The 25,846-nt window shown below is 37.7% G+C and overlaps 1 protein-coding gene across 4 annotated transcripts in view; it reads left to right on the top strand.

The window, feature by feature from the left end:
* The first annotated feature begins 238 nt into the window (after nt 1-238).
* Nucleotides 239-25,846, top strand: part of pde10a (phosphodiesterase 10A) — a 50,291-nt gene continuing 24,683 nt past the window's right edge. The window contains exons 1-3 of one of the 4 annotated variants that reach the window (XM_088013505.1): nt 239-1,424; nt 10,297-10,353; nt 23,485-23,616. In XM_088013505.1, the coding sequence (XP_087869631.1) occupies nt 1,361-1,424; nt 10,297-10,353; nt 23,485-23,616 (253 nt within the window). In that variant the 5' untranslated portion in view covers nt 239-1,360. Of the gene's footprint in view, nt 1,425-10,296; nt 10,354-16,913; nt 24,293-25,846 lie in introns of those variants that run through there. The other 3 variants (XM_015010221.2, XM_015010228.2, XM_088013504.1) reach the window with 3 other exon arrangements.

Here is a 25,846-nt window from a genome sequence, read left to right on the forward strand (position 1 = left end):
AAGTTTATACATTGAACTTGACAGCTTGCCTGAAGTTTTCTTTTTTTTTTCCCTATTTTCATGTTTTGTATTTTGTCTTTTTTTTATTATTGTTGCTGATGTTTTAACTTTATTAACTGTACTTCAACCTGTACCTTCTGGCAGGAGGACAAACAGCAGAAATCAGCTGGTGTAGCACCTTATGAACAGACAGCTTCTTTTAGCAGTGAACTTCTGTCTTTTTGAATCTGTTATTGTATTCTGGACAACTGTCAACTCAGCAGTTTTTACCAGGCTTGCGAAGGCCATATCATGGACATGTATTGTTTGTTTTCCATAGGTCTCAAACCACAATCATCTAAAAAAGCAAAACAAACAAACAAAAAAAACAGTTGAAATGTGTCAGCGTGTGCATGAGTTCAACTTTTTTGAATTGAATAAGTGAAATAAGTGATCTGAAATGACATTCTAACTGAATTAAAAGTGCCCGATAGCTGTGTTCCTGCTCCGCTGTAAATGTGGAGGTGGTCACCATCTCCCACTTGATCGCGGATGAGGAAACAGCAGCGCGTCCCCCGGAGAGCGCCCGGTCTGTGGCTGGCTCGGCTCCCCTTTTTACGCAGACAAATTCAGGAACAGGAACAGCGACTAGTAACGTCAAACTGCGAGTTTTGCCAGACTCCGTGAAGTGCGCAGAAACACCGGAAACAGGACCAAATGGTTTTTCAATCAGCCGCCTGTTTAGGTAACAATCAGTTTCTTTTTTGCGTGATTTTTGCGCTTCAGTCATAATTAAAAGAGTAAATGGGGGTATACGATAAAGATAATTTAAGCTTGACTCATTTCAACATGCTTCATCTAGTGTTGTAAGTCTTAAATGGAGCTTTTATTTTGAAAATTATAGCGGATCGATGTGGGTCATCCCCCGCCGGTGCGCCCTCCTCTCCGTGTGTTCACTCCGTTCCCTCTGTGGCTCTGCGTTGACGGCTGCGCTCTGCTCAGTCTGCCGCTGCACATCCACCGCGGAGCCACCACGCCGCTGAGGCGGACTGATCGTAGCTGAGCTCGGCCAGCGGTGCTGGGTCAAAGCGCTGCTGCTGCTGCAGGAGGAGGAGGAGGAGGGAGGGGAGCGGCAGCACACTTCTCTTCTTTCCCCCTCCTGAAACCGTGCACAGCTTCAAGGATTCAGGACATCATCGCGTCCTGGAATAGTTTTTTTTTTTTTTTTTTTTTTTGCTGTTTTCTATTTCTTTTTCCTTTTTCTTTTCTTTTTCTTTTTTTTTTTAATTTTTGTGCTCTAAGAAGACGCACAAAGTTGCAGCTGCAGAGGCGCACTTTTCTCCGAGGCTCTTCTCCTCCTTTCTGCGCTCATAAATCCGACATGGAAGATGGTCCGTCTTCAACAAGCTGTTTCAGAAGGTTAACGGACTGTTTCCTGGGTGCAAGTAGGTATTTCTGACCGACAGTCACTTAACAAGGCGTGAAAAAGAATACCAAAGGTTCACATGCGAAGAAAATGTACCGCTGTGAGTCTCGGCACGGGGCGCAGACACACGGGGCTCAGCTGGGATGTTTGGTCCTGCAGGCAGACCGTATTTCCCTTCAACTTTATGAATGACAGACCGAGAGCTGAACTAGACGAGTGGGGGACAGGCGGGGAAGGGGACGTCGGATAATATTCTCGGGATTTTAAACAGCATGTAGAGCATGGTGACGGGTCTGATCTAGGCTTTGAAGTTGGTGCATCATGGTGGGGGACAGTCAGCAGTTCCGCAAGAAGAAAGCGAAGCCAGGTCTGCAGCATGAGCCGGGCAGAGTGCTTATAAAAACATTTAAAGGGGTAAATCTCCTGGGAAAATAGACCTTAAATGCACCATTAAAAATGTGAGCTGTGTCTTAATATCAAGGCAAAATATAGTCTTTATGAGAAACATATATGTTACCACAATAGCCATATTATAAATTTAAGAAATATGATTTATCTAAATGATAACTTTTCTCTAACAACTTTTTTTTAAAGATTTTGTTTTTATTCAGAGTGCTAAAAACATCGGAGGGCAAGTGTCTTTAAATTTTTAAAGCTTTTGAAACTAAATAGTTGTTTTATTTATCCTTATCATAAATTTGCCTGTCAATAAAAAAACATTAAAAACAAACATTAAACCTGTACTTATATCCCATATCTATTCAAACACAACTTCCTAACTTTTTTAATCCCCAGCCTCCACTCTTGCATTACATCACACTTTGTATCTATACATGACTCTGTTCATATTTAAAATAAATCACCACACAATCACGGTACAATGGTGTACCATATAATCTTAACCCCAAAATTATTCACACCCTGGCAGGTTGAGGTGTATTAGTAGTCTTTGAATTTTACCAGCAGTACTTCCAGAAAGATGCTGGAAGTACTGGAAGCAGTACTTCCAAAAACATGCTGGAAGTACTGCTGAGGATTTTGAGTGGCCCAGTCAGAGTCCCGACTTGAATCTGATTGCGAATCTGTGGAGGGAGGTAAAGATTAGGATGATGGCAAGGTGGCCTTCCTACCTCAAACTCATCAATTATCAAAAAAAAAAAAAAGTAATCAAAATACTAGAGGAAACATACAAAAGGCTGATGAGTAATTATAAGAAGGGTCAGGCTGTATGACTGATTATCAAGAGTATAGTTTGCCTCTTAATTTAAAATTCATACTCTTTTTGCGTAGTTTTATTACTTTTGAAAGGTATTTCTGCACCATTTCTATCCAATATAATATTATTCTTGGCTAAATGGAAATACTTTTTATTTAAATTTGCCAGGATTTTTGAGTTTTTAACAATATATGTTGCTGTTAAGAGTCTATATCACTCCTTTGAACTTCTGGTTAGAGATTAACTGCATTTTGTTACATCTTACTTGTGTATTTTGGGGACATTTAATATAGTAGCTGCTGAATCAGTGAATTACTGATTTTAACTGGAGAGGCAGTTATAGGTCTAGAGTGAAATTGTTCGTACATCTCTCGCTCTGAACAGAGTTGGGCAGGTCAAATATTGAAAAATGTGTGTTTATTAAATGTGCAAAAGCTAAAACCCACCCATTTTATTCATTGAATGTATTAACATGTTTATTAATATGCAGTTTTGTAGTTTAATTAAACAAAGATCAATTGCAGCTTAGTTGGATAGATAAAGGTCATAATTTGCTCATTTTGTGTTTAATTCAAAACTTCTACCCTTTTCAAAGAACATGCTGCATTTTTATTTTGTATTATTATTACTATTGTCTATTAAGAATCAATCAAAATTGCAATAGGCTGATCAAAAAAAGCTGGAAACCGGCATTGGCCAGGAAAAGCCTCTAACTTGAAACAAAAAAAGCTAGCGTAAAAATATGCATTAATTTTATTTGAGTAAATTTGATCTATTTATTATATCTGATTAGGAATTGTTTAAGTGTAACTGCAAACACTTTTGACTCAACTAAATGTGTTCAGTTCTGAAATAATAGGATCATTTTGCTCCTCTGTTTCATCCCTTATGTAAAAAAAACCAAAAAAACAAAAACAAAAAGCAAATATGAAGAAATGGTTGATGGTAAGATGCTACTGAAATAGTAATAAAGTTTTTAAATCTATTCAAGCAAGGTAGACATAATCACATCAAAATGTGCTCTTTATTGGCATTAATACCTCAGGCTTTACAAATCTTAGCTTGCTAGCAAGTTTGACTTTAGCATTAGCTCTGAGAAAAATATGCACACATACAAAACTAGCTTTTCAATCCAACACCAAAACTCTCAACTAAAGGTGTTATAGCAGCTCTTTATTTAACTCAACTAAGCTCAGCTTGCATGCAACTTTTACTTTAGCTTGCTAACTAGTTTAAATTTAGCATTAGCACTTTTGCTAAGCAAGTTAAAGAGAGGATACAACTTAAATTCTCAGTCCAACAAAACACTCTTCCTGCTACAAGCCTTATTGGTTGCAAATTTTAATTTTCATCAGCTAGCTTGCGAGCTAGTTTGAATTTGTTGACAAATCAATGAAAGCTGCAAAACTGTTGTACCAAAATAATTAAGAAATGTTTAGCAATTTTCAATCTTTACTAAACATACATCTTAAGCTATTCCTTTCATCCTCCACTGAAATATGAGAAATAGCTAAGTGAAGCAACATTTTCAGTTCGTTTGAAATAAAATGTTGTGAAAAATGTATTTGCCACAACATATGTCAAAAAAAATTTCCCACTACGTTTGACTTTAACATTAAACTAACAAATTAATATCTTTAATTATATGCAAACAATTTAAATGGCTTACATTTAATACCCTCAAAATTCATTTTACAGTGTAGTTTGGGACATGAGTTGTTGATGCAAAGGAATACAGATTGTAGCGAACTGCATTAATCCAGTATGATACTGTCTGGCTACCCCCCCTTTTATTTATTTATTTATTTTTTTTTTTTTTTTCAAAAAAAGGACAGGAATGCTTTTCAAAGCTCGTTCAAGCTCCCAATCTTATCAAATATGTAAAACAGCGGTTTGGAAATCAGGGTGTAATAACTTCAGTGAGATGAGTAAGAATTACGTGTATTGTGTACCCTTTTAATGAATGAGTCATTCATTAAAGGAAGTGAGCAGATGTTCATCATCCTGTGTCCAGTTCCACATCTGCTGTAGATGTTTATGTCGGCGTTTAGAAACAGCCTTTTGAAATTGCTTTACAGCTCTGAGTTAATCTGGGTTTAATGCCGGATTAATACGACCTGGTGTAAATATCTGCTTTACTTTTTTTTTTTTTTTGTCTTTTTTGTATAGGTCTTCATGCAATGTAAAATAGTGGTATTTTGCAAGTTTACCCTCCTTCATTTGTCATTTGTGAAATAGTACAAGCTGTTGAAATGTCCCTCAAACTCAGTCTACGGTGAAGAAGCACAAGCTAAGCACTAACTGTGTTCGCTTCTGATTTGCAATGAGTCAATTTTGACATATTGTAACTGCAAGTTTCTCTTGAGGACAAAATGCAGCTATCCGTACGTGCGTGTGTGGATAGGTCAGTCAGGGTCAGCCCTAATGCAATCTGTCAGGCCTTTTTAAGTGCAGTTGGTTGTCGACGAATTGCTTAACTCGGAGAAGAGGGCTGCATTGTCAGACAGGAAGTGCTCACGCTAGACGTTTCCTGCCATCTCTCACACACTGAGAACTTCTCCCAGCACAACTGACGAAATGTATATAAATCTGTGAAGTGCTTGATATAGAAATTAAAAGGCTGATTGAGGTTCGACTCCAGGAAAGCATACCAAACATGTTCTTACTGTCATTTGACTTGAGTGTTGATTTGAACCCTATTCAAAGAAAGAAAAATTAGCTTGTGTCTGCAGTTTGAAGTCTTTTTATACATTATAATGAGAGCGGGCCGGGGCACGGGGCACACTCTGAGCAGCAAAACAGATGAGATTTCTCCTCAAGGCGTCCATTGACCCCTTCATCAGCTCGTCATGGGTTGGTATCAGAGAGGATGGGAAAGAGGCCCCTTGCACAGTGATTTCTGTGCAGCTTGTCCTTGTGACAAGTCTCATAAAAGAAAACGGCTCTGCAGAAGGAGCACAGATCTGTGGTTCTCATTATTGTGTCCCCACAGGCCCCGCTTCAGTTCAGCATCAGACCAGATGTGGAGTGGGGAACATGACCCCAGATTACTGATGTGGTATTGGATAATGTTTGGGGATGGGGGGCCTGCTGCAGCGCTGCATCGAAATACTGTTTTAAAAAAATATCTACCGCAGATCACACTTTCAACTTCTTTTTATTTCTATTCCTTCTTCTATCACTCTTCACTAAAGATGCCACCCACATCTACACAAACCCCTGTCAAAATGCAAAATCATGGTAGATAACTTCCACTGATTAAGTAAAATATAATGCACAGTTAATCTGAAAAAGGGCAAATCTGTTAGGAAGAAATAAACTAAAACTAATGCCTTGATGTTTTCTTTAGACATTGCTTCTTCGTTGAGGAATATGGAGAACACAGGAGATCATTGTGATATTTAGAACAAAACAATTACATAATGGAAGTTCCTTCAACTCTTTTGGCATTGACAAGTTTCAGTTTTGTCTTTTAATTACTTTTTGGGAAAATCCAATTTTGTAATCTATTACTGGCAACTTCGTTCTCTGTGTCCTAGTTACATAATGCTGTGGAGTTTTTTGTACTCTTCTGGCTGATACTTTCGTGCAGTGAAGTGTTCTTTATTCTTTCAAATCTCTGTGGTCATTATAGCTGCAGCTAAAAGAGGCGAACTTGGGAAAAGTGTGGAAAACCCTACTAGGACTGGTCAACTTAATTTCAAGTTATTTAGCATTAATTTCAGAGTTAGCCCACTTGTGTTTTATAAATTTTTCTTTTTGAAAATGTCCTTTGAATCTTACTTGAATTGTACAGGATATTTTGCAAATGATCGGTGGAGAATGTTTTGAAATAATTAAACAAAGTTACTACCCAAATCTGGCACCCTAACTTTTGACAGCCAGTGTTTATTATAAGGAGCTACGAGCAGAAATATTTATTGTAGGATCAGATGTTTCAGTAATGCCATTAGGATTCCTGAAATGTTAGTTTTAGATCTAATGTTCCATAACAGATCGATAACTTATAAGTATAAAGGATCTTTGCGGTACTCTCTTTAGCCTTTCTGTTAGCTGCTTTAAATCTTAATCTCTCCTGAGCCTTAATGAATCATAGATATGTCTCGGTGGATTGTTTCCTTTTTGAAATGGCTTTGTATATCTGTGCTACATCTTTTTTTTTTCTTTTTTAAACAGGGCACTGTTATTGAACGTATAGCTAACTTTGGATCTTTTTTACTCTCTAACAAACAAGCCTGGAAGTGCCTAGATATGGTGTATTCTCTGATCAGAAAAAGATGGGATTTTTCCGTTTCCAGCTTGGCCTTAACCCGTCACTTCCACTCAAGCTGAAAATTGTCCTATTCCAGAAAGCAGCTGATTTCTGATTTCTGTTGTTCGGCTGTGGTTTAATTTAAAGAACAAGTATTATCTACTTTTCAGTCAACCGTTCTTTTGCTCCTTCCCTTTGTACCTAATTACCTGAACCGTGCAGATGGAAATAATGCAAATCGAAGTGCCGTGGAAATCTCCCTTTCTCGAGTGTGACGTGTGAGCTTGCTTGTTTGTGCAGAAGAATCTGCATGTCTAGAAAAATGACAGGACCTCAGTGAAACAGCATTTTTCTAATTTAACACATTCCCACTGACTCGTGTAATGGCTTGGCTTTGGAATGTGGAGAGCGTCGGGTGAATGATGATCACTCAAACATTCACGCACACATGTGCACCTGCACAGCCTCAGCGAGCAAGTGAATGAAGTGAGTGGCGGGAGGTGAGGGGCCATAATTTTAAGCGGCTGCTCTCTGAATGTCGGTTTTGGACGCTGCGATCCAGCCCTGCCATCGATAAGATAAGAAACACATGCTCTTCCCACCTCCTGGCAAGGGAGTCCCAGGCGGACCTGCTGACGCACGCACCCAACAGCAGTCCCCTTAGCTCCCCCAGCCCTCCCCGCTCCTGCCTCAGCCTCATGTCAGGAAAGTGAAAAGTAGTGCCTTGGCAGCTTGCCCTTGACTTGCCGCCAGAAGGAGTGCGCTGCAGAAGAAGTGGTCTTTTCCCCTTTTCTTCTCATGTGCACTTTTCATCTATGTGTTGCAAAGGAGGAACATCTCGAACGCTAAATGTCGCCACTGTTGGGATCTTTTTCTGCCCTAGATATTGTGTGACGGGGCTCCTGAAAGCACCATGTTCATCTCTGTTCAGCGCTGTCGCCTGGCTAAATACTTCAGCATGGGGAGAGGGATTACTGATGTAGGAAGAGTAGAACTTGTTTTTAGATGTGCAGCAAATAATCCTTTTGTTTGCATGTGTCAGTTTGTTGTGTCATGAGAAAATAAAGCAAATGAAGGGGAATTTGCAGTCTCACGCAGCAAAATAAAAGCTTTTCTTAACATTAAATTTTTGACTAGATCTAGCAGAATGGTAAAAACGTGCAATTGTTTTTTTGCAGTGATGATGAACCCATTCACACTATTTAAGGGCTAACGTAGCCTCAGCAATTGATTCATTCATCTGAAGTAAAGATGCAACAATTATATATTTTTGAATGATTTCCAATCTGTCCTAATATTTTTAATAAAGGCAAATGTATTTGGGATTCCACAATTTAGCTCTTTCAGTGTGTATTCTCTAGAGCAGAGGTCTCCAAAGCTGGACAGACGTTAACACTAATCTAAACATGGATTTATCGTGAGGAAAACAGTGAAGTTATGGAAGAAACTTTGTACAGCTCTCTCAAAAAGGAGAAAATAGAGAAGGCTGAGATGGGTTTTATTCACACTACATGCTTCTGTGCTTGCGGAGTTTAAAAACTGTCTTCCTCCTACGTTCGGAGGAAGCGAGGAGCCCTTGGCAACAGTGTTAATTTTCATTGGCAAAGAATTTTTTCTTATATTTCTCATTATCAGCCTTTTTAATCCACTGAAAACTAGAAAACACTAAATAGAAACCCACCCAAAATGACTATAACAGTTAAAATGTCTGATATTTGTTCAGCTAATAAAAACAGGATAAAAATGTTGGAGGGAGATGACTAAATGCACATTTAGTCATGTTGAAAGGTGGGGATAAATTTGTCACTCATTCTAAAGAGACTTAAGCTTGAGTCGTAGGAACAAGCAAGTACTCTGCAAGAAAAGAGTTGATATTTAATTTACAAATGTCATAAATAATTTTGAACTTGACATTTCAGATTGTGTTATTTCTGCCACTGCTTTCACAAGCATGTTTTCTGTATTTTGTATCTGGTGTACTTCTTGTTTAGTTTTTTGAGGGGGTTGAAACTCGAAAAATGAAAATTCTTACAAAACTGTTTCTAAAGCTTCTTTTGTGTTTTTTTAAAACAATAACCTGACTATATTGCAAGAACATCTTTATACTACTTTAAGTTGTTAAAATTTTGGTTCTTAAAGATTGTGTAAAGAAAGTTTTTTTTTTTTTCCATACCCAGAAACAGTTTGACACCCTTGTGCAACCTTAGTCTCTGTTGTTCTCCTGACAAAGGATAAAGCTGATTATGATGAAATCTCCTCCAGCTGTTAGCGCAACATGCTACCACGTAGATGTGTGGCGCCACTTGTTGGAAGAAGTCTGAATTTTTGTCAAGTCACAACGCCTTTTGTCTTTTATATATATTATGAGAACAACTTCGCTGAAAACACGTCGTTTGAGGTTTCACGGTGTCCGTAGTTGTCTAAAGTGCCCTTAACAAGTAACTGATGGGGAAACGCGAATCGACGTAACACCGGGGCGGAGTTACCATGGCGACGTAATTCGTGGCAAAAGACGTCCCAAAAACTCAATGTAAGTCAATGGAGACGGGTCGTGAAAAAAAAAATCCAAAAATTGACCATATTTGACGATTTGCTGTGTCGCAATGGCTTCACCTAGAAACACTATTCAACGTTCAGTTTGGAGATACATCTGTGCTTTGTTCAGAGATGAAGATGGTATGTTGATACGCCTTACGGTTTTTCTACAGTTTGCTTCTAAGCGGCACAAAGTTTTCAGAATCCTACGGTGAGAAACGGAGTGGTTTTATCTTTGTGAGCAGTCGGTCAAATTTGAGCACAATTGTGTGAATATCTGTGTGTTTTTCGCACAGAAATGTACAGTTTATGATCATTTTAAATATCATTAAATATGCTAACGTTTTATGTCAGAAATTCATGCCCCACTGTAAAGACTTAAAAATGGACTGTGGCAGTCACGGTGGCAGGAGTTCGTCTTGTAATCGGTGGGTCGCTGGGCAAGAAGAGCCGATGGCGCAACATGGCTGCCTCGATTCTGTCAGGCAGCTGTGGCTACGATCTAGTAGCTTTTCATCAACATGAATGTTTGTATGAATGGGAATGACTGATGTCATTGAAAAGCGTCTTTGAGTGTCCAGAAAAGCGCTACAGAAGTCTGATTTTTATTTAATTTAAAAGTGACAGTAGAACATTTACTACTTGTAATAGTTTTTATGTATATTTTCATATTCTGTAGACATTTTATAACAGGTCAGTGATTCTAAATTAACTGTAATTTATGGAACCTGTCCCACAGCTCAGTTTTATTAATGCAATTTTCATTTATTCATCAAAATGTTTACCAATAATAATCCTGTATATTGATGTTATGCATAGATATATTTATTTATGTATACATCTACTTTATTTATTTATTTTTGACATTTTTTGTTTTTTAACCAATAGAACACGATGGAAGCGAGAAGGCCAGTACAAGTGAGAGGAAAGAAAGTCAGGAAGCAGGTGAGAAAGTTGTCAGGTGATCTGAGTTGAGGCCACAAATTGATTTTCTTGTCAGAAGAGTTTGCAGAGTTACCTTTCAGAGGAGTTGGTATGAAATGTTTAACTGGCTAATATTCAGTTAGCCAAAATTCTGCCTTCTGCTTCTGTTATTATATTATTCTCACTGTTTGCAAGCATTTATGCAGGCTTTAATAAAGATGCTTTAGTTTCTACTGGCTTCAGCAACTGGAAGTCAGTAAAACAGCTCATTTTTAAATATTTTCAACTTAATTTTAATTATGTACCTATTGAAAGTTCCTATGAAAACTGTGGGAGAGTTGAGGGCAGCAGACAAATCTGATGAGTGCTGTTGTGAGTCACATACATCACAATAAAAAATAGTAGATAAGAAAATTTGAATTAAACAAATAAATTATATTATTCTTCCACAAAACAGCTGAGGTGACAATTTCAGATCATTTCTTGTTTTGTATAAGAAGCACATACCGAGAGTGTGCTTCGCTGATTTGAAAAAGTTCATAAGCAGTACATGGCTTTCAGACAGAAAATTGTTGTGACTGCGTGTAATGATATATCTTACATATATAATTCAAATTTGATCAAACAAACAAGATATAACAATAGTCTGAAATATGCATAAATACAGATTTGAAAGAGGAATTTTCATAGAAGGAACAGGAGGAAGAAGGGATCAAGACCCTAGAAATGTCACTGATCTTACATTTGATCACATAAAATGTCCATGTCCCTCTCCGGTCATACATTTTTATAAAAACTGCCCTTGTTTGCCTTCATTTATAAAAGTCTGCTGGCTATTTCAGTGCAGGTAATTGCCAAGGAGATAAATCTTCCTAGACTTGTTCCATCCACAGTGTAATTTCTGTATTTTTCCGATTGTTTTCAGTTTTTTCAGTAAGACAAGCATCTAATATTGTCCTCATGGGATTTAGCACTCCCCTCTGTCAGTGCGGCATGGTACTTCCTGCCTCACTTCACATTTTCACACCATTTGTGGATGAACAGAAATAGTAAATATGTTTTTTACATTCATTGAATATGTAAGAACATGCATGTGAAATCAGACGTATGGCAATATAAAGAAACAACAATGGTCACTCGCCAACTGTCTGCTTCATTGCGTGTGTGTGGCACAGCGCCACCAGTGGTGAGGCACAACATCTCACTGCCTCACCTCACACCTTCCCTCCATTTGAACAATTGATGCATACATTTGGAGATATTTTTTACCATAAAGATGTTTAAATCATACAGAAAAAAAAAACCTTTGTCAAGTGGATAAATTGATTTTATTTATTTGTTATGGCATGGTGGTGTGGTTCCTCATCCGTCATCAGAACATTTCTGGATGTATCTCTAACCTTCAACTCCCCTCTCCAGTCCTTTAGGAGGTGAGAGTGTGTCGGTAATTCAGAAAAGAGTCATTCTAAAGCATTTCTGATGTTTCAGCTCCTGCTTGTGTTTTGTGTTCTGTCCTCAGGTGACACTTTTTGAAAAGTAGCCTTGTCATGTGTTATAAGTGCACACATATTCTGGAGCGTCAGACCTCTGTGCTGCACGTTGGTTGCCTCACACAGAGACCTGAAATGACTCTTGTGTCTTTTAGCGAAGACAACATTATGGCGGAACAACTTCTCAAACCATGAGCTGCTTTTCAGCAAACCACAGCTGCTGCGCTGTAAATGTTTAGCATGTACATGTACTTCTTTGTATAAATGTAATTTTATTTTTATAATCTTGATTAGATGAGATGAAGAAAATCTCTTAAATATTATACAGCTTTAGCTAGCTCTCAGGTTGTCCTAATCGATGCTTATTTTTCCTTTATGGGTGTCATAAGTTTATTAGAATATTTTAAAGTTTGCAGATGAAATTTGCCTTTATAGTTAAAAATGTTAAAGATGTTTTTATTTTGTAGTGTTTAGAGTTAAAAGACCTCACCAGCTAATCCATTTATGTCACACTTTATAAAATTAGCTCAGTAGGTTCAAGCAAAGGAAGAAACTTGTTACACAATTAAAATTCATAAATGCCCACGTTTTTCTCCTCAGCCACACCAAAAGGATTTCGCTCATATGTCCAAGTTGACATATTAACACTGCATACATGCTGCGTTGATAATGTGTGTGTTCTGAAGCAGATTATGTGCCACATTCAACTAAACCCAACCCACAAGATGCAGTGTCATGCTGTAACACCCAGACCTCACTGCACTGAGGTGATAATATGTGACGAACGTCAGAGACACTTACATTTTCCCTTTTGTGTACGTTTAAGGCAGCAATGTCTAAGACGCACACATGCTGCAAGTTGCAGCTGTGACAGTGTAAGTAAAGGCTGGGGTGGCTGGGTGGGAGATGCTCCACATTGGACTGACTGACAAAGCTTGGTTGCCAAAGAAGCCTCCATAACTTTGATATCATTTGTGTGGAAGCATTTTGATAATCTGTGGATTTAAGACACAGATCCATTGTAAAATTAGAACTAGAAATGTGTGCTGCATTAATAAAAAATAGTGCTGCGTTCACAAAGCAGGCGAATGTGACCCAAATTTGATTTTCCCCTTACATATGTGTCCCATATCCAACTTTTTAATGGCACTGTGAATACCCCAATTCTGACCCCAAACACTTCCATATGTGGTACTAAATCGACTATGTAGCCTATGGTTTTCAAAACATCTGCAGTTTGAACAATGGTGTTGCATTTCATCCGACTTTTACGTCACAGGCGTGAAACATGCGTCATACTTCTGCACCAGAAGAAGCCAAACGCAGTAAATCGAGATGTAAACAACAGCTGAAGCAAACAGTGCCGATAGTGACACACATCACATTACAATCCCACCTTTCCTGGCGTTGACTACACATCCAAACAGACTTCTCTACAAAGATTGCAGTCACTGCTTCATTAAAGGCTGTTGCTGTTAGCTGTTCTTTTTTTAGCTCCCTTTGTCTTGTTTGATTTTGTCACAATACTGTCGGCTCCCGCTGCTCATCAATTTAAAAATCAATCCATAGATGGTGGCATCCATAATTATTTCTATAAATAATAATTAAGTAGTTGTAGTTACTACACTGATATCAGCTACAGTGGAAGGTTCCCTTGAAGTATTTCCAGGAGTTTTGCCTTTGAATATTTTGCTAAGTGTGAAATCTCTTGGCCAGAAAAATTAATTAATCTTTTTTTTATGCAGTGTAGGAATACTGAGATGCTGCTAAAGTAGCTAACATTGGGTTCCATTTCTAAAATATTTGGTCAATAAAATCTTAACTGGGTAATTTTGCCCCATATAAACATTTTAGAGATTTATCAAGTTTTTACCCTAATTGCGAAAACACAAAATGTCTGTAATGCTTTGTTGGCCATTCTAGAATTAGACAACAAAAAAACCACTAAGATCTCATTCAACAAAAAAGTCTTTTAAAAGTTACTATGGTACGATTTTATTGTAAATTTCTGTTCACAGCTTCTCTACAAACCTCTAAGTTTTCCACATAAAATGAAACTATTCTAAATTGATTTCCTGAATGAAAATGCTCATAAATTTAAATTCTGAGTACACTGACTTTACCATTCTGGAACAGTCTTAATGTGTTTTCGCTCCTGAAAGTCCACATTCACACTACAAGATGGTGCTGGCAGTATAAAAAATACCAACTACGCTGTTTACAAATGTATTTTTGTCCAACTAAGAGCAGGTTCATTAAGAACCTTGGATGTGAAGAGCAGATACCCAGACGGACTGTTACTGGTTTGGCCTTTCCTTCCCAGTCCCAGGGTGTGGTGTCAAGATAAGTGTTATGCAACAACAGCTCACTGCATGAACTCAGACCTTTATTCAGGAAGCCCAAGTCTGAGTCAGCCATAGAAACATCTGCCAACTGGGCTGCAGGCACTTCTAAACATGCTCAACACACTGATTTCTTCATGTATGATCAAATTCGCTCTAAAACTTTCTTTATTTACATTTTTCCTTATTCAACTTCAGTATTAAGTTTGTGGTTTTCCTGGCTGATCACATTTACTGTTTTCAATGTCACAACTAAGTTGAGCAAGTTGTAGTTGCAAGTGGGAAAAGCAGTGGGATTTGTTAATAGTTGTGGCTAACTGCTAGGTGATATGTTTTTTTTTTCTGTTTTATGCATTTAAACACGAAAGCAACATGTTCACGTGTTGAGATTTTATAGTACTATGTTTTCCTCTAGCTTATTGAAAAAAACAAACCTCTACTCTTCCAACTTTGATGTGTTTTGTACATGTGGCAGCCATGTTGGATGGCTTGTGACCTTTAACGTTTCCAAGTTGGAATTCAGACTTTTTCTGCTGTTCTTTCTAATTTTCTAAGTTAGAATTGGGAAAGTCCATCTTCTAAATATAAATCAAAACACATTACATATATGGTCACCCTTTCCTGTACCTATTTTATCCTGTTCAGGTTTATTCACAAACACTTGTCTAAATGAGTGTTGGTGATCAGTGATATGGCTTTTGGATGAAATCAGAGTTATATTTAAACAACTACATCCGAGACATGTTATCCATATTTAAAGATGAATGTTACGTTTGCTCTTCTTTTGCTGCCTGTGTTCCTAAATAAAATAGTTTTTAGGACTTCATCAGTTCAGCTTGGTTGAATTCACCTTGATCTTACTTAATTTTGAAATTAAGTAAGATTGTTTTTCTGTGCTACAGCAATGCTGATGAACAACATTTGTTGCATGGCACATTTTATTGTAGCTCAGAAATTATCTAATTCTGCTAATTAGCAATTAGCATAGTTAGCACAGCTAGCATTAGTAATTCTAAACAATATATGTCGGGTGAATTCTTGATCGACCTTATTCCCAGAAAGGTGTCAACATTTCCAAATCCACAATGCTTCATAGCAGAGTAAGGTTTGAAGTCTCAGATTGCTGTAGCCTAAAGCCTTTTTGTATCTACTGGAGTTCAGTCCAGGTCAATGGCTTCATACAAGTACTGAAGGTGGTCAAACTAGGGTCATGTGGCAGAAGTTTCCTTTTTGTACCTAAAAAAGTCAGATATGAAGAAACCAAAACATACAACAAATAGTATTTCACACCTTTTGTGCTTCCCCTAACTTCATTTTTAACCATGAAAATGCCACGATTGAGATTTCCTTCCTTAACAACTTCCTCACTGAAAAGTGTTATTCACAAGACTTGGATGCGCTAAGAAATCATGCTGATTGGAAAAAGACAGGATTTTTGAGTTTTTGACAGGCCTTTAACCCATCATGACCATTTCAGATGAAAACTGGCCGATTCTTGTTGCAAACTGATCCCAGGCCCAACCCAGGTACACACCAAATAAACAACCGTGCACACCTGCTCACACTAATTGAGAAATTGAATTTCGAGTCACTAATTAACATTAACAAGTGCATTATTATGGACTGTGCCGAGAAAAAGCTGTAGTGCCCAGAGAAAAGTGGCTGGATTTAAACCAGAGTCCTAAAACAAAAACAACCATGCAACCACACAAACCCATTAGATGGTTCCAATGAGAAATTAGAAGTGTTTGTGTTGCCTTGATGTGGCATGCAGACATGAAGCAGAGCAGAGCAGAAACTGTTTAAATGTTTACTGTATTTTTATTTTCCCTGACCTCCCCAAACGAAGCTGGTCAGAATCCTCAAACCTCCTTCCAAAAGCTCTCAGTGACAAAAGTGGCAAACAATAATTAAGTCTAACATAATTTCTAAATAGAAATACACAGCTCCACACTTCTAACGTTCAAGACTATTTTTACACTTATTTTAAGCTTGTTGTGATTTTGTTTCCTCATGAAGTTTATTTTTTAATTCAGCTTTTCCTTAAATTTTTAAATACGTTCACAACAAAGCAGTACATCTTATACTTGAAGATAGTGCGCTTAATCTTTTCCACCATTGTTTAACTTTATCATAAACATTTAAGGGGGAATGACTATTATGTCCTGCTGTGTACTTCGCACAGTCCAAATCATACAGACAATTTTATGCTTGTGTAAACATGAAAAGCTGAACAGATCTGGCAGAAAGTTCTTGGGATGCTTGGCTTTTGAGTTTAGAAAATTTGAAAATGTGACAAAAAAAAATTTAAAGAACGTTTTAGATTTACAAGTTTGCCCCCCCCCCCTCTTGTTTTTTTTGTTTTTTTTGTTTGTTTGTTTTTTTTACTGTTGTACTCCGCTTGCTTGGTCAACATCTCAGCATTTTTTCCTTAATTCAAGTCAGAAACATTTTTTTTCTGCTTATCATGATGACGCCTTTCCCTTCTGCAGCACTGCCCAAGTGGGAAGGAAAATTTGACTGAGGTCTGAGAAAATAAAAGGAAAATCCCAGCTCAAACCAGTGACCAAGTCATGGCACCTACCACAGGAGTCTCTCCTGTGATTGAGTGAGTACATGTGGTTCCCAGTGGGGTCAACCACTCAGGAACACAGCATGCGAGACGGATCTGGCTGCACCTTTTGATTAGCCGCCACAGTTGCTGGCCCAAGCACACTGACATTTACTCCTCAGCTCGTAGTGTCATTGTGGTCACATTAGCTTGAGCCGTGGCTTGGAAGACTCTGATGAATGAGGGGAAAGATGTTGGCAGATGTTGGACTAACAGTTTCTGCAAAACAACATAGGTAAAGACTGGTGTTAATATGTGTTTCTTTTGACCTGTTGGATGTAAAATCCTAATTTCATTGGATGATGCCAGCTGCATAAGTGGAATGAACATTTTCTTCTTGTATGTTGGAAAGGGACAAATACATTGAATTAAAAACAAAAAATAAAACAAACTAAAAGTTAGTGTCCAAAAAGGCTTTAGCAAGTTTCATCAGGTTTTTTTTATGCGTAGCTTAGCTGCCCCTACCCCACTGCCTGTTATACACTGACTGAAAGAGGGTTGCTCCACTTTTGTGCTCACATTTGGAAAAAAATAAAAGAGCCATGGTGTGGAAACTGACTTATGTTTATGAGATTACCACAGTTTTTAACATCTGGTTAGCATTGGAAAGCTATGAGCTAAATGTCTGTTTTTAAGCAGCTGACTGCATGTTGGCTAGCTGAGCAGTTAGCCCAGCTGGCTAACTAGCTTATGTCAGCTATTCTCTCCCATTGTAGTGAAATGACAAAAACATTTTTTTTAAAGCATAAATAATGTAATTCTGTAAAAGTGGCATTTGTACTCATGATTATCCCACCATAAACATCTTCATAAAAGCCCATCGGAAGATCGGAACATGCAAAACCCTCTTCATATTTAAAAAAAAAATAAAAAATCAATGATTAAAACAGTTAAGGTGTTCTTTCCAGAACAGGTCATAGCTTTGCTATTAGGAATTACAATAATGTGATTTCAAACATTAACCAATTTGAACCAAGGAAACAGATCTGCTTGTACCTCAGCATGTCATCTCATTAGTCGAAGTTCACATTAAAAAGGCCTGTGTACTGATAAATACTTACTTTAAATGTACAAACGTTATAATCATAAATGCATGTTACAACCTTGCGAAATTTTTTTCTCGAACATTTGAAAATAGGACAGTGATACACGGCTCCCTTTCTATTTCTCTAAGTCTTCCTCTCCGTCCCCTGCAGCTACCTTCACCCCATTCCCCGTGAACTTTTTTTCTGATTTATTAAGCTTAATTCTCCCGATGTGCGTCAGAGCCAGCCAGGAGTCTCGTGAGGCATTGCACACTTAAAGAGCGGTGCCTTGTGTCTGGACAGTGTCAGACTGTATCGCCCTCCTCCAACTCCTGACTCCTGTCCTACCCCCTACTCTATTCGCCTCATTCGTCTGCAGCCACAAGATCGCTAGAGTCACATACGCCCTCACACACATTCAGTGCAGTTTGAGTTGTCTTTTGCAGATCAAAATATTTCTGAGGAAATAAATCATTTTTGCTTGGAAAGATCCTGAACATCTTTGGATTTTATGATGTTGCATCCACAAAGATCGATAAATTTTCTCTGGATTTTATGTGAGCAGTGCAAAATTGTGCAATAGTAATAAAAAGGTTTTCATATTTTTCCCAAAGGTGACAGAAATTCTTCTTTAACTGGGCTCCACGTTAAAAACACATACATTCAAGTTAAGAGAAAATAGACAAAGACACAATAAGTACTAATAAAGCCCACAATCACACAAATCAACCAGATTAAAACAGTCCTAAAATGGGTAATGCATCTTAAATAGGGTGATTGCATTAGGGACAAATGATTTTTTTATAAATGCATTTCCTGGCCAGGGGAACTTTCTGAAGCTGGAAGGGAATGTGACTGGTTTCCTGACCACAAAGACGTTGTACAACTCAGAGGGCTTAGAACCGAACCGGTAATCTTACTAGACTGGTTAACAATGGCAAGATGGTTTGGGTTTTTTTCTCTTCATTGCGATGAAATTGTACCAGGTGGAGATATTCAATATGAATTCAATCAATGATCTGTAAACCAATTCCAGAACATTTTCATTAACATGGAATGCATTGATTTTCCTCAGCAGGTGTAGCTTTTTTTGTAAACACAGCCCACATGCTGGGAAAAGAGAGGCAATTGACCATTTCTATGGCAAGGTATTTAAAGGACTTAACCTGCTCCACTGCCTGGCTTTGGGTGATCAAAGGCTTAAGAAAACTATCTGATAATTTACCCTTGCCTGTAGAGCACAACTCAGTAGTTTTGGTGACATTTAGAGCTAAAACATCCTCAATTAAACAAGTGTGAATAAAAACCATGCTAAGAAAATCTCTTTTTAAATTTATTTTTGAAAGAGTCTTTATGGCTGTTAAGTTAAATTAAGCTAAACTAAACCTATGTATCATTTTAACCTCTGTTCGAAGATGCTTCAAAATAGTGTGGTATGAGCTTGCTTTCTAGTCCATCATTGCTGCAATTAAATGTAGTAGTTTTAGCTGTAGATCTATGATCTCTTTCAATTAGTGCAATAATAAGCGTGTGATAGCATATTTGTAACGGACTGAGTGAAATGATCAAACTTCGTTTCTTCAGATGACTAAAAGCATCCCTTATTAGTTTTTTTATGTGACAAATCTGTTTTTAGTCTGAAGAGGTCATTGCCCCCGATTGAAGTGCAATAGTCTTAAAAGTCTGATCTGATAATTAAAACTTCTGTTCTGTCTGTGTCCCTCGTGCAGTTCTGCTTTACGCCAGCGCCCGTAGCTTTACATCTGCAGTGCTTCACATTACATGTGTGTGTTTGCTGTCCGGACACATGGCTTCCAGCTGCTTGTTCTGCTGTGAATCATAGCAAAGGTTGAGTCTGCACTGATACAGCTGATAACCAGGCTTTCCGTGAGAAAGCGTCATAACAACAATCAGGGCCGTCTGAACACACCAGTCAGTATGTTTATGTTATCTGACAGCACATACAATAGGAGTGCACCTTAAATTAAAACGCTTTTAGCTCTCCCATCTGACTTGTTTTTTGTTCATTGAGCAATTTTTACTTTTTTATACTACTTTTTTCAAAAATTTGACACTTCATATATTATTAGTCAGAAACAACACTTTTATTGATTGTTTTCGGATTATTCCTTCAGATTTTTTGGCTCCGCTGTTCTATTTCAACCAGTCAGAAAGTTGGATTTTGACTAATGTTTTTGTAAATTTGCAAGTAACTCTGCAATGATTGTGGTGTTTCATGATCCACTTCCAGCTGTGAGACATATGGTGCTACATTAGCCTTACTTTTCTCTACAGAGGAACTCATGGTGACTAATTTAGGGATAGGTAGTAAGTAGTCTCGAAAATATATTAAAGTTGCAAAGTGAACAATAGAACAATACAGTAAAAAAAAGGGTTTATAAAACAAGAGATATTTTATATCCTTTAAATTTTCTGATGTATTTACATTATTACTAACCACCACGAACAATATTAAACAACATAAACAGAGACATTGCCATGGTTAAAAAAGATGCTGAAGTGTTTCAATTTTAATCAGTAAAATCATATATTTTCTGCCCAACAAAAAAATACCGTTAATAGTTATTTAGTTGTGACATGTAACTTGTCGGGACCACTCTGTAAAGTTTTATTGTAAATTCAAATAGTAAATATATTCAACCTTGAATCAAAAGATAAACCTCGCCTGAATTAATCAGTCGAATTAGCAGTTGCTGCTGTGATGTTCTGTCAAGACATTCAAAGTCTTTGAAAGTATGTGAAAGTTCATTCTTGTACAATTAGAAAGAGATTGCACAATTTTGAATTCCATGAAAAATGTGCAAGAATGAAACCTTTGCTCCCTAAGAAAAACACAAAGGCCAGACTGAAGGTTGCATGTGAGAATGTAGAAAGATAGCATGATTTCTGTAATTTTTTTTTCTTTGGACAGATGAATCTACAACTGGATTATTTAGACAACAGATTGAATCATATAGCAGTGTTGAAGCATGGAGGTGGAAGTGTCATGCTTTGGGGATGCTTTGCTGAAGCAGAACCTTGTCGGCTCATCATCATAGGCAGAATCCATCATCTGTCATATCTGACAGATGATATGACAGCTGCTGGAGAAACATGTGAGAACATCTGTAAAAATATTAAAATTGAAGCAGAACTGGACAATACCTCCCAAAAATACCAGTAAACCCACCAAAGACTGGTGGAAAATTGAGAACTGGAATTCATGGCCTACACACACACATGCACACGCACACACACACACACGCAAGCACACATAGCTGGGTTTGACTTGAGGTGAACATCCCGAAACATTCAGCCCTGGGGAAATTGGCATTTGGGTTCAGTATTTTCCACTTATAAACATTCTTTCTCGCTATAAAATGTAGTACTTCAAATCGTTTGCAAATGGCCTTATAAACTCTTCCTTCATGTTGGCAGCAGCAACAGTTGCTTCCCTGAGGTTATTGTTGCGTTGACACAAATTTGTGTTACAGATTGACTTTTGGTTCTAGTGAAGTTTTGACGTCTCACTAACTCACAGTCTGCGTTAGTGTTTTGGCTAAGTTACAGCTGAGTAAATGACAATGAATGGACCAGGTGGTTGTTTTCACTCTTGTCTCAGTAACATGGTAAAACTTAAAGATGGAGCCACGGTTCTGCTTGACTCTGCAGTACATTTGCACGGATGACCCAAATGGTTTTGGTTTCTGAGTGTGAATTCTTCTCAGGCAAACCTTTCATTAGAACAACTTTCTCTCATCAGTGATCTGACAAATGGCTTTTTTTCTGACAACGTCAGTTAACAGCAGCACTTAGTGAGCTCTCAAGAACCTAATTGGTTATTCAGCACATGCAAGTCATCCTTTATCGTCATGCCTGTGTTTTGAGGCTTTGCAGGAAACACTTGAGAGCTAGCCGGCCCATCTGAGGTTTTAAACGAAACCTGGTGTCTGCAACACAAAAGTTTTCTGATGACTTGTTTAAGGACACTCTGGAATCCAGTTTTGTTGTAAAATTATTCATACCTTTTGCAAAGCTTCAGACACAATCTTCAGTGTGCCTTTGGGTTAAATTTTATGTGATAGACCAAAATAAGTACAATAAAAGGCCAGGCAAGGAGAGCATTTATTAGAGAAGTAGCCAAGAGGTCCAAGGAAGCTCATTAATGGAAAAGTGGTAAGAAGAAAATCAATGTTAAAGGAATTCCACTCGTAGTTTGCCACAATCCTGAAAGGAGGAAAGAGTTGATAGGAAGATGGATGGAGATAAATATAGACTTGTTAGAGGTTGCAAAAGATAAAAGTTTTACCTTCCAGCAGGATAATAACCCTAAATATTCAGCAAGACAACAATAGAATCAAGCTGATGTAAGGAATCAAAATAATTTTTAAATTTTTAGTTAACATTTTGGTATATTTGGTTTTTACAACAACAACAAAAAAAGCTCTCTGTATCGTCTCCCTACTGATTCACACTTCCACCCCTGAGGATGGCTCAACCCACATGTGATGTGTGGTCTTGCTTTGAAACGTCAGCATTTGCAAAAAAGCAATAAAGAGCAGAGGAGCAGTGGCCAAGCGTCACCTTGGCGAGTGTGAACTGACGCATGCATGTTCAGTTCAAAACAACCCGCAGTAGACGGCGCCAGTCGGGCATGAAACAATCAAAACTGCAACAGTATGAAATGAGGGAAGGATGAAATGACCAGCTGTGCTTAGTAAACAAAAATGTCGAGACGCCTTTTTCTGTGTGGGAACACTCTCGATTTTAACACACAAGCATGGATTAAAAACATACAACAAATCTGTTCAACCGTCTGAAATTTAAACTTGGAAGGATCATATGAAAAATGGCACAGAAAGGGAAGGAATTTAATCAATATATTTGATATCTTACTAAAATGTCAAATTTGTCGCACAATTATTTTATTTATTTATGTTTGTGATATATTTTGCAATTTAGTTTGAATAGGGTTTTTTTTTCCCCCAAATAATTTTAAGTATTGATGAAGAGTTTAGTTGTCATGTAATTTGATATAGTATTCCACATTTGCATGAATAATTTCTTGGATATTTTGAGTGAATGTTTAACAAGAAGGTGTTGGAGGGAAATATAAATGTTTTAAAATATAAATATATATATTTTTCCAAGTGTAACAGATTTGTTGGTTTTCCATACTCTATTGCTTTAAAAATACAATGTTGATTCTAATATTTATTGCATTGATTATAATTTTTTCTGAAATCAAGAAGCTGTTTAGAGGAAAAAAAGAGTTAGGCTTAAATCTGTCACAAATTCATTCAGTTGCTCACTAGGAACTATTTTGTAAAGAACAATGTGCAAAACGTTTAGTTTCATCTTGCTATAATTATCAGGATAAAGAGGCTAAGACACAAATGTCAGAAACACTTAGCAGATTTCTTCTCTGAAAACATTGCATCATTTTCCCTTCACTTCCTAGTTATGCAACACGTTGTGTTAGTTTGCCATTAGTGTTTGTGAGAAAGTCGAAAAGCTATGAATGCTGTTGTGTCTCTTATCTGCGCTTCCCATGCACTTCCGTAATTTTTATGCAACACGCCCGAACAATCTGTTGGTCAGGAGTAAACTGGTAACAATTCAAGAACCAGCAGATGTTTATGTGTATGGTGTTTTTTTTTTTTGTTTTTTTGTTTTTTTTTCAGGCTTGACAGATGAGAAAGTGAAGGCCTACCTCTCGCTGCACCCGCAGATGCTGGACGAATTTGTGTTGGAGAGCGTGAGTGCTGAGACGTTGGACAGATGGCTGAAGAGGAAGACCAGCAGCAGGCCTGCAGGTACAGCCGTCCCACACACAGACCGACGCATGCAGAGACGCTGGCTGCAGCTCTCGGGATCACTGTGACATTCTGATTGGATCAGCAGATTTCACTCGACTTCACTGACGCACAGTTGTAATTTCTGTAAAATTTTGCTTGGTTGGAGGTTTGCTCTTTTTGACTCCCAGTCAGCGGCACATGGGATCATTCAGGTAGCTTTCAGTAGACCCAAAGGTGGAGGCAGGTCCTTTTTAATATCCTGATCTTCTGCAGCTCAAACACCTCAGCTTCACATGCGTCTTTTTTTTTTTTTTTTTTTTTTTTTTTTAATTGTGGGAGTTTGTGACACGCAGAAGACGGGGAGAGTGAGCGGGGCCTGTCGGGTCTTTACGGGTCATTAGATGTGTTTGAGCGGGCCGAATTGAGTTTGTGCTGCACGCTCCACACACAGCAGACTGTTTCTCAGACCGACCACATCCATCAAGGGCCCACAGGGCTGGCACTCTGCCCAGTTGAGCTGCTGACGTCAGAGGCGACCTCCAGAGACATGCAGCCTACTGAAGGAGGCCCAGAGGAGGGGCGGGGACGGCGGCGGTGGTGAGGAGGCTGTGCTGGCTCGGGGCGTGGGCCCTGCTGGAGGAGGAAACTGGCATAGGACAGATTTGTCACATTTCGGAGCTGCCTTCTACATGAGGTATTCCATGTTTGTTGCCGCCATGTAGGGAGCCTGGTGTTTAGAGTCTGGGAATGTGTTTTTAATAGTTTCCTGTATGCTGCGTGAGTGCGTGTTTGGTTTGACTGATACCAAACGGAGACGATCATGTTAGTAACTCTCGCTGCCGCCAGGTTTTATGAACGCAGTTTAAACCTGTTCAAATCACACCGCTGATTCACAAAAGATATATTCACATGGTAAAAACTTTTATTTATTTATGGGTTAGCAATAGAATAAATAAATTGTGATAAATTTACACTGAGTTAAGTTTATGGCACTAATGGTATAATTTTTTTTTTCTTTATCAATATATTGTCTAATATTTCAGTTAATTTAAATAATTAAAACCACTTATGTTGCTCAAAAAATAATAAGCATCAGTTGTGTTTATTTATTTTAAATACCTGAATTTGATATTTATTGCAAGTTGAAACACTTTTAAGTAAAAAAAAAAAAGCCTGCAAGTATAAATTAGTAATTCCATTATGTTTATTTAATTTTAATTTATTTATTTCCGGGATAACCTCTTGAGATGTAGCATCTAATTTTTAAGGGAGTCAAAAATACAATTATGTTTTTGTTTCAGTATTTAAAATAAAAAGCTGAAATACACAGTGAATTTCAAATATAATAAGATTGAACTAGAAAAAACCCCAAAACGAGCTAATAAAGTGTCAGAAACGAATTATAGTTGTTTAATTTTGGCAGCAACAGTGAAGTTAATTTCAAGTTTATTTAGGTAAATAGCGAGACGTCGCAAAAAAACTTAAGTAAAAGTAGTATAAAATTTTTAATAAGAATGTAAGAAACAAACAGCTCACTTAGAAATATGCCCAGATACATACAAATTGATTTTTATTGTTTTTGGATTCTAATTGTGAACTACGGAAAGCTTACGCTTGAAATTGCAATAGTTTGTTGCAGCAGAGTCCCTAAAACATTTATAAAGTACCATTTATTTTTGTTTTTAAACTATTTCCTTGTTTATATAAAGCATAAATACTGGTTACTTTTATTAGAGCTTCAGCTAAACATAATTAAATTGATTTTATGTTTTGATTTTTGTTATCATTTTCTAAAGCAACAAATGGTTAATTGGCTGTTAAGGATGGGTAATGGAAAACTCTGAGGATAAGTGAATCACTGGGCTTGGCCTTTTTTTTTTGTTTGTTTGTTTCAATACCAGAGGGGAATAGCCTGGCTGAGCTTTTTAGCAGCTGATGCTGTTTCCTGAGTTGTATTTAGAAGCTGATCAGAAGCACACAAAGCTGGTTTTGTGTACCAGAAGCTCACATCTCAGGGCTGTGATAACAGACCTGGCTCACCTGCAGGGCTTTCCATCAGGAGGATGCAGCTTCAAGAGCTCAAATCACTTGCTCTCTGTGGAAATTTAGTGACCTAGCCAATTATTTTCTGCTTGTTTGCTCTAAACATCCTTTAATTATTCACCGGCTGTACAGCCGTAGCAAGATGTTTAACAGAAGCCATGTAATAATGTCAATTAAACACTGTCCCAATTAATTTTGTTTGTTT

Source organism: Poecilia mexicana, unplaced genomic scaffold (genome assembly GCF_051168715.1).
Source record: "Poecilia mexicana isolate PSO_F unplaced genomic scaffold, ASM5116871v1 scaffold_15, whole genome shotgun sequence".
Lineage (NCBI taxonomy): Eukaryota > Metazoa > Chordata > Actinopteri > Cyprinodontiformes > Poeciliidae > Poecilia > Poecilia mexicana.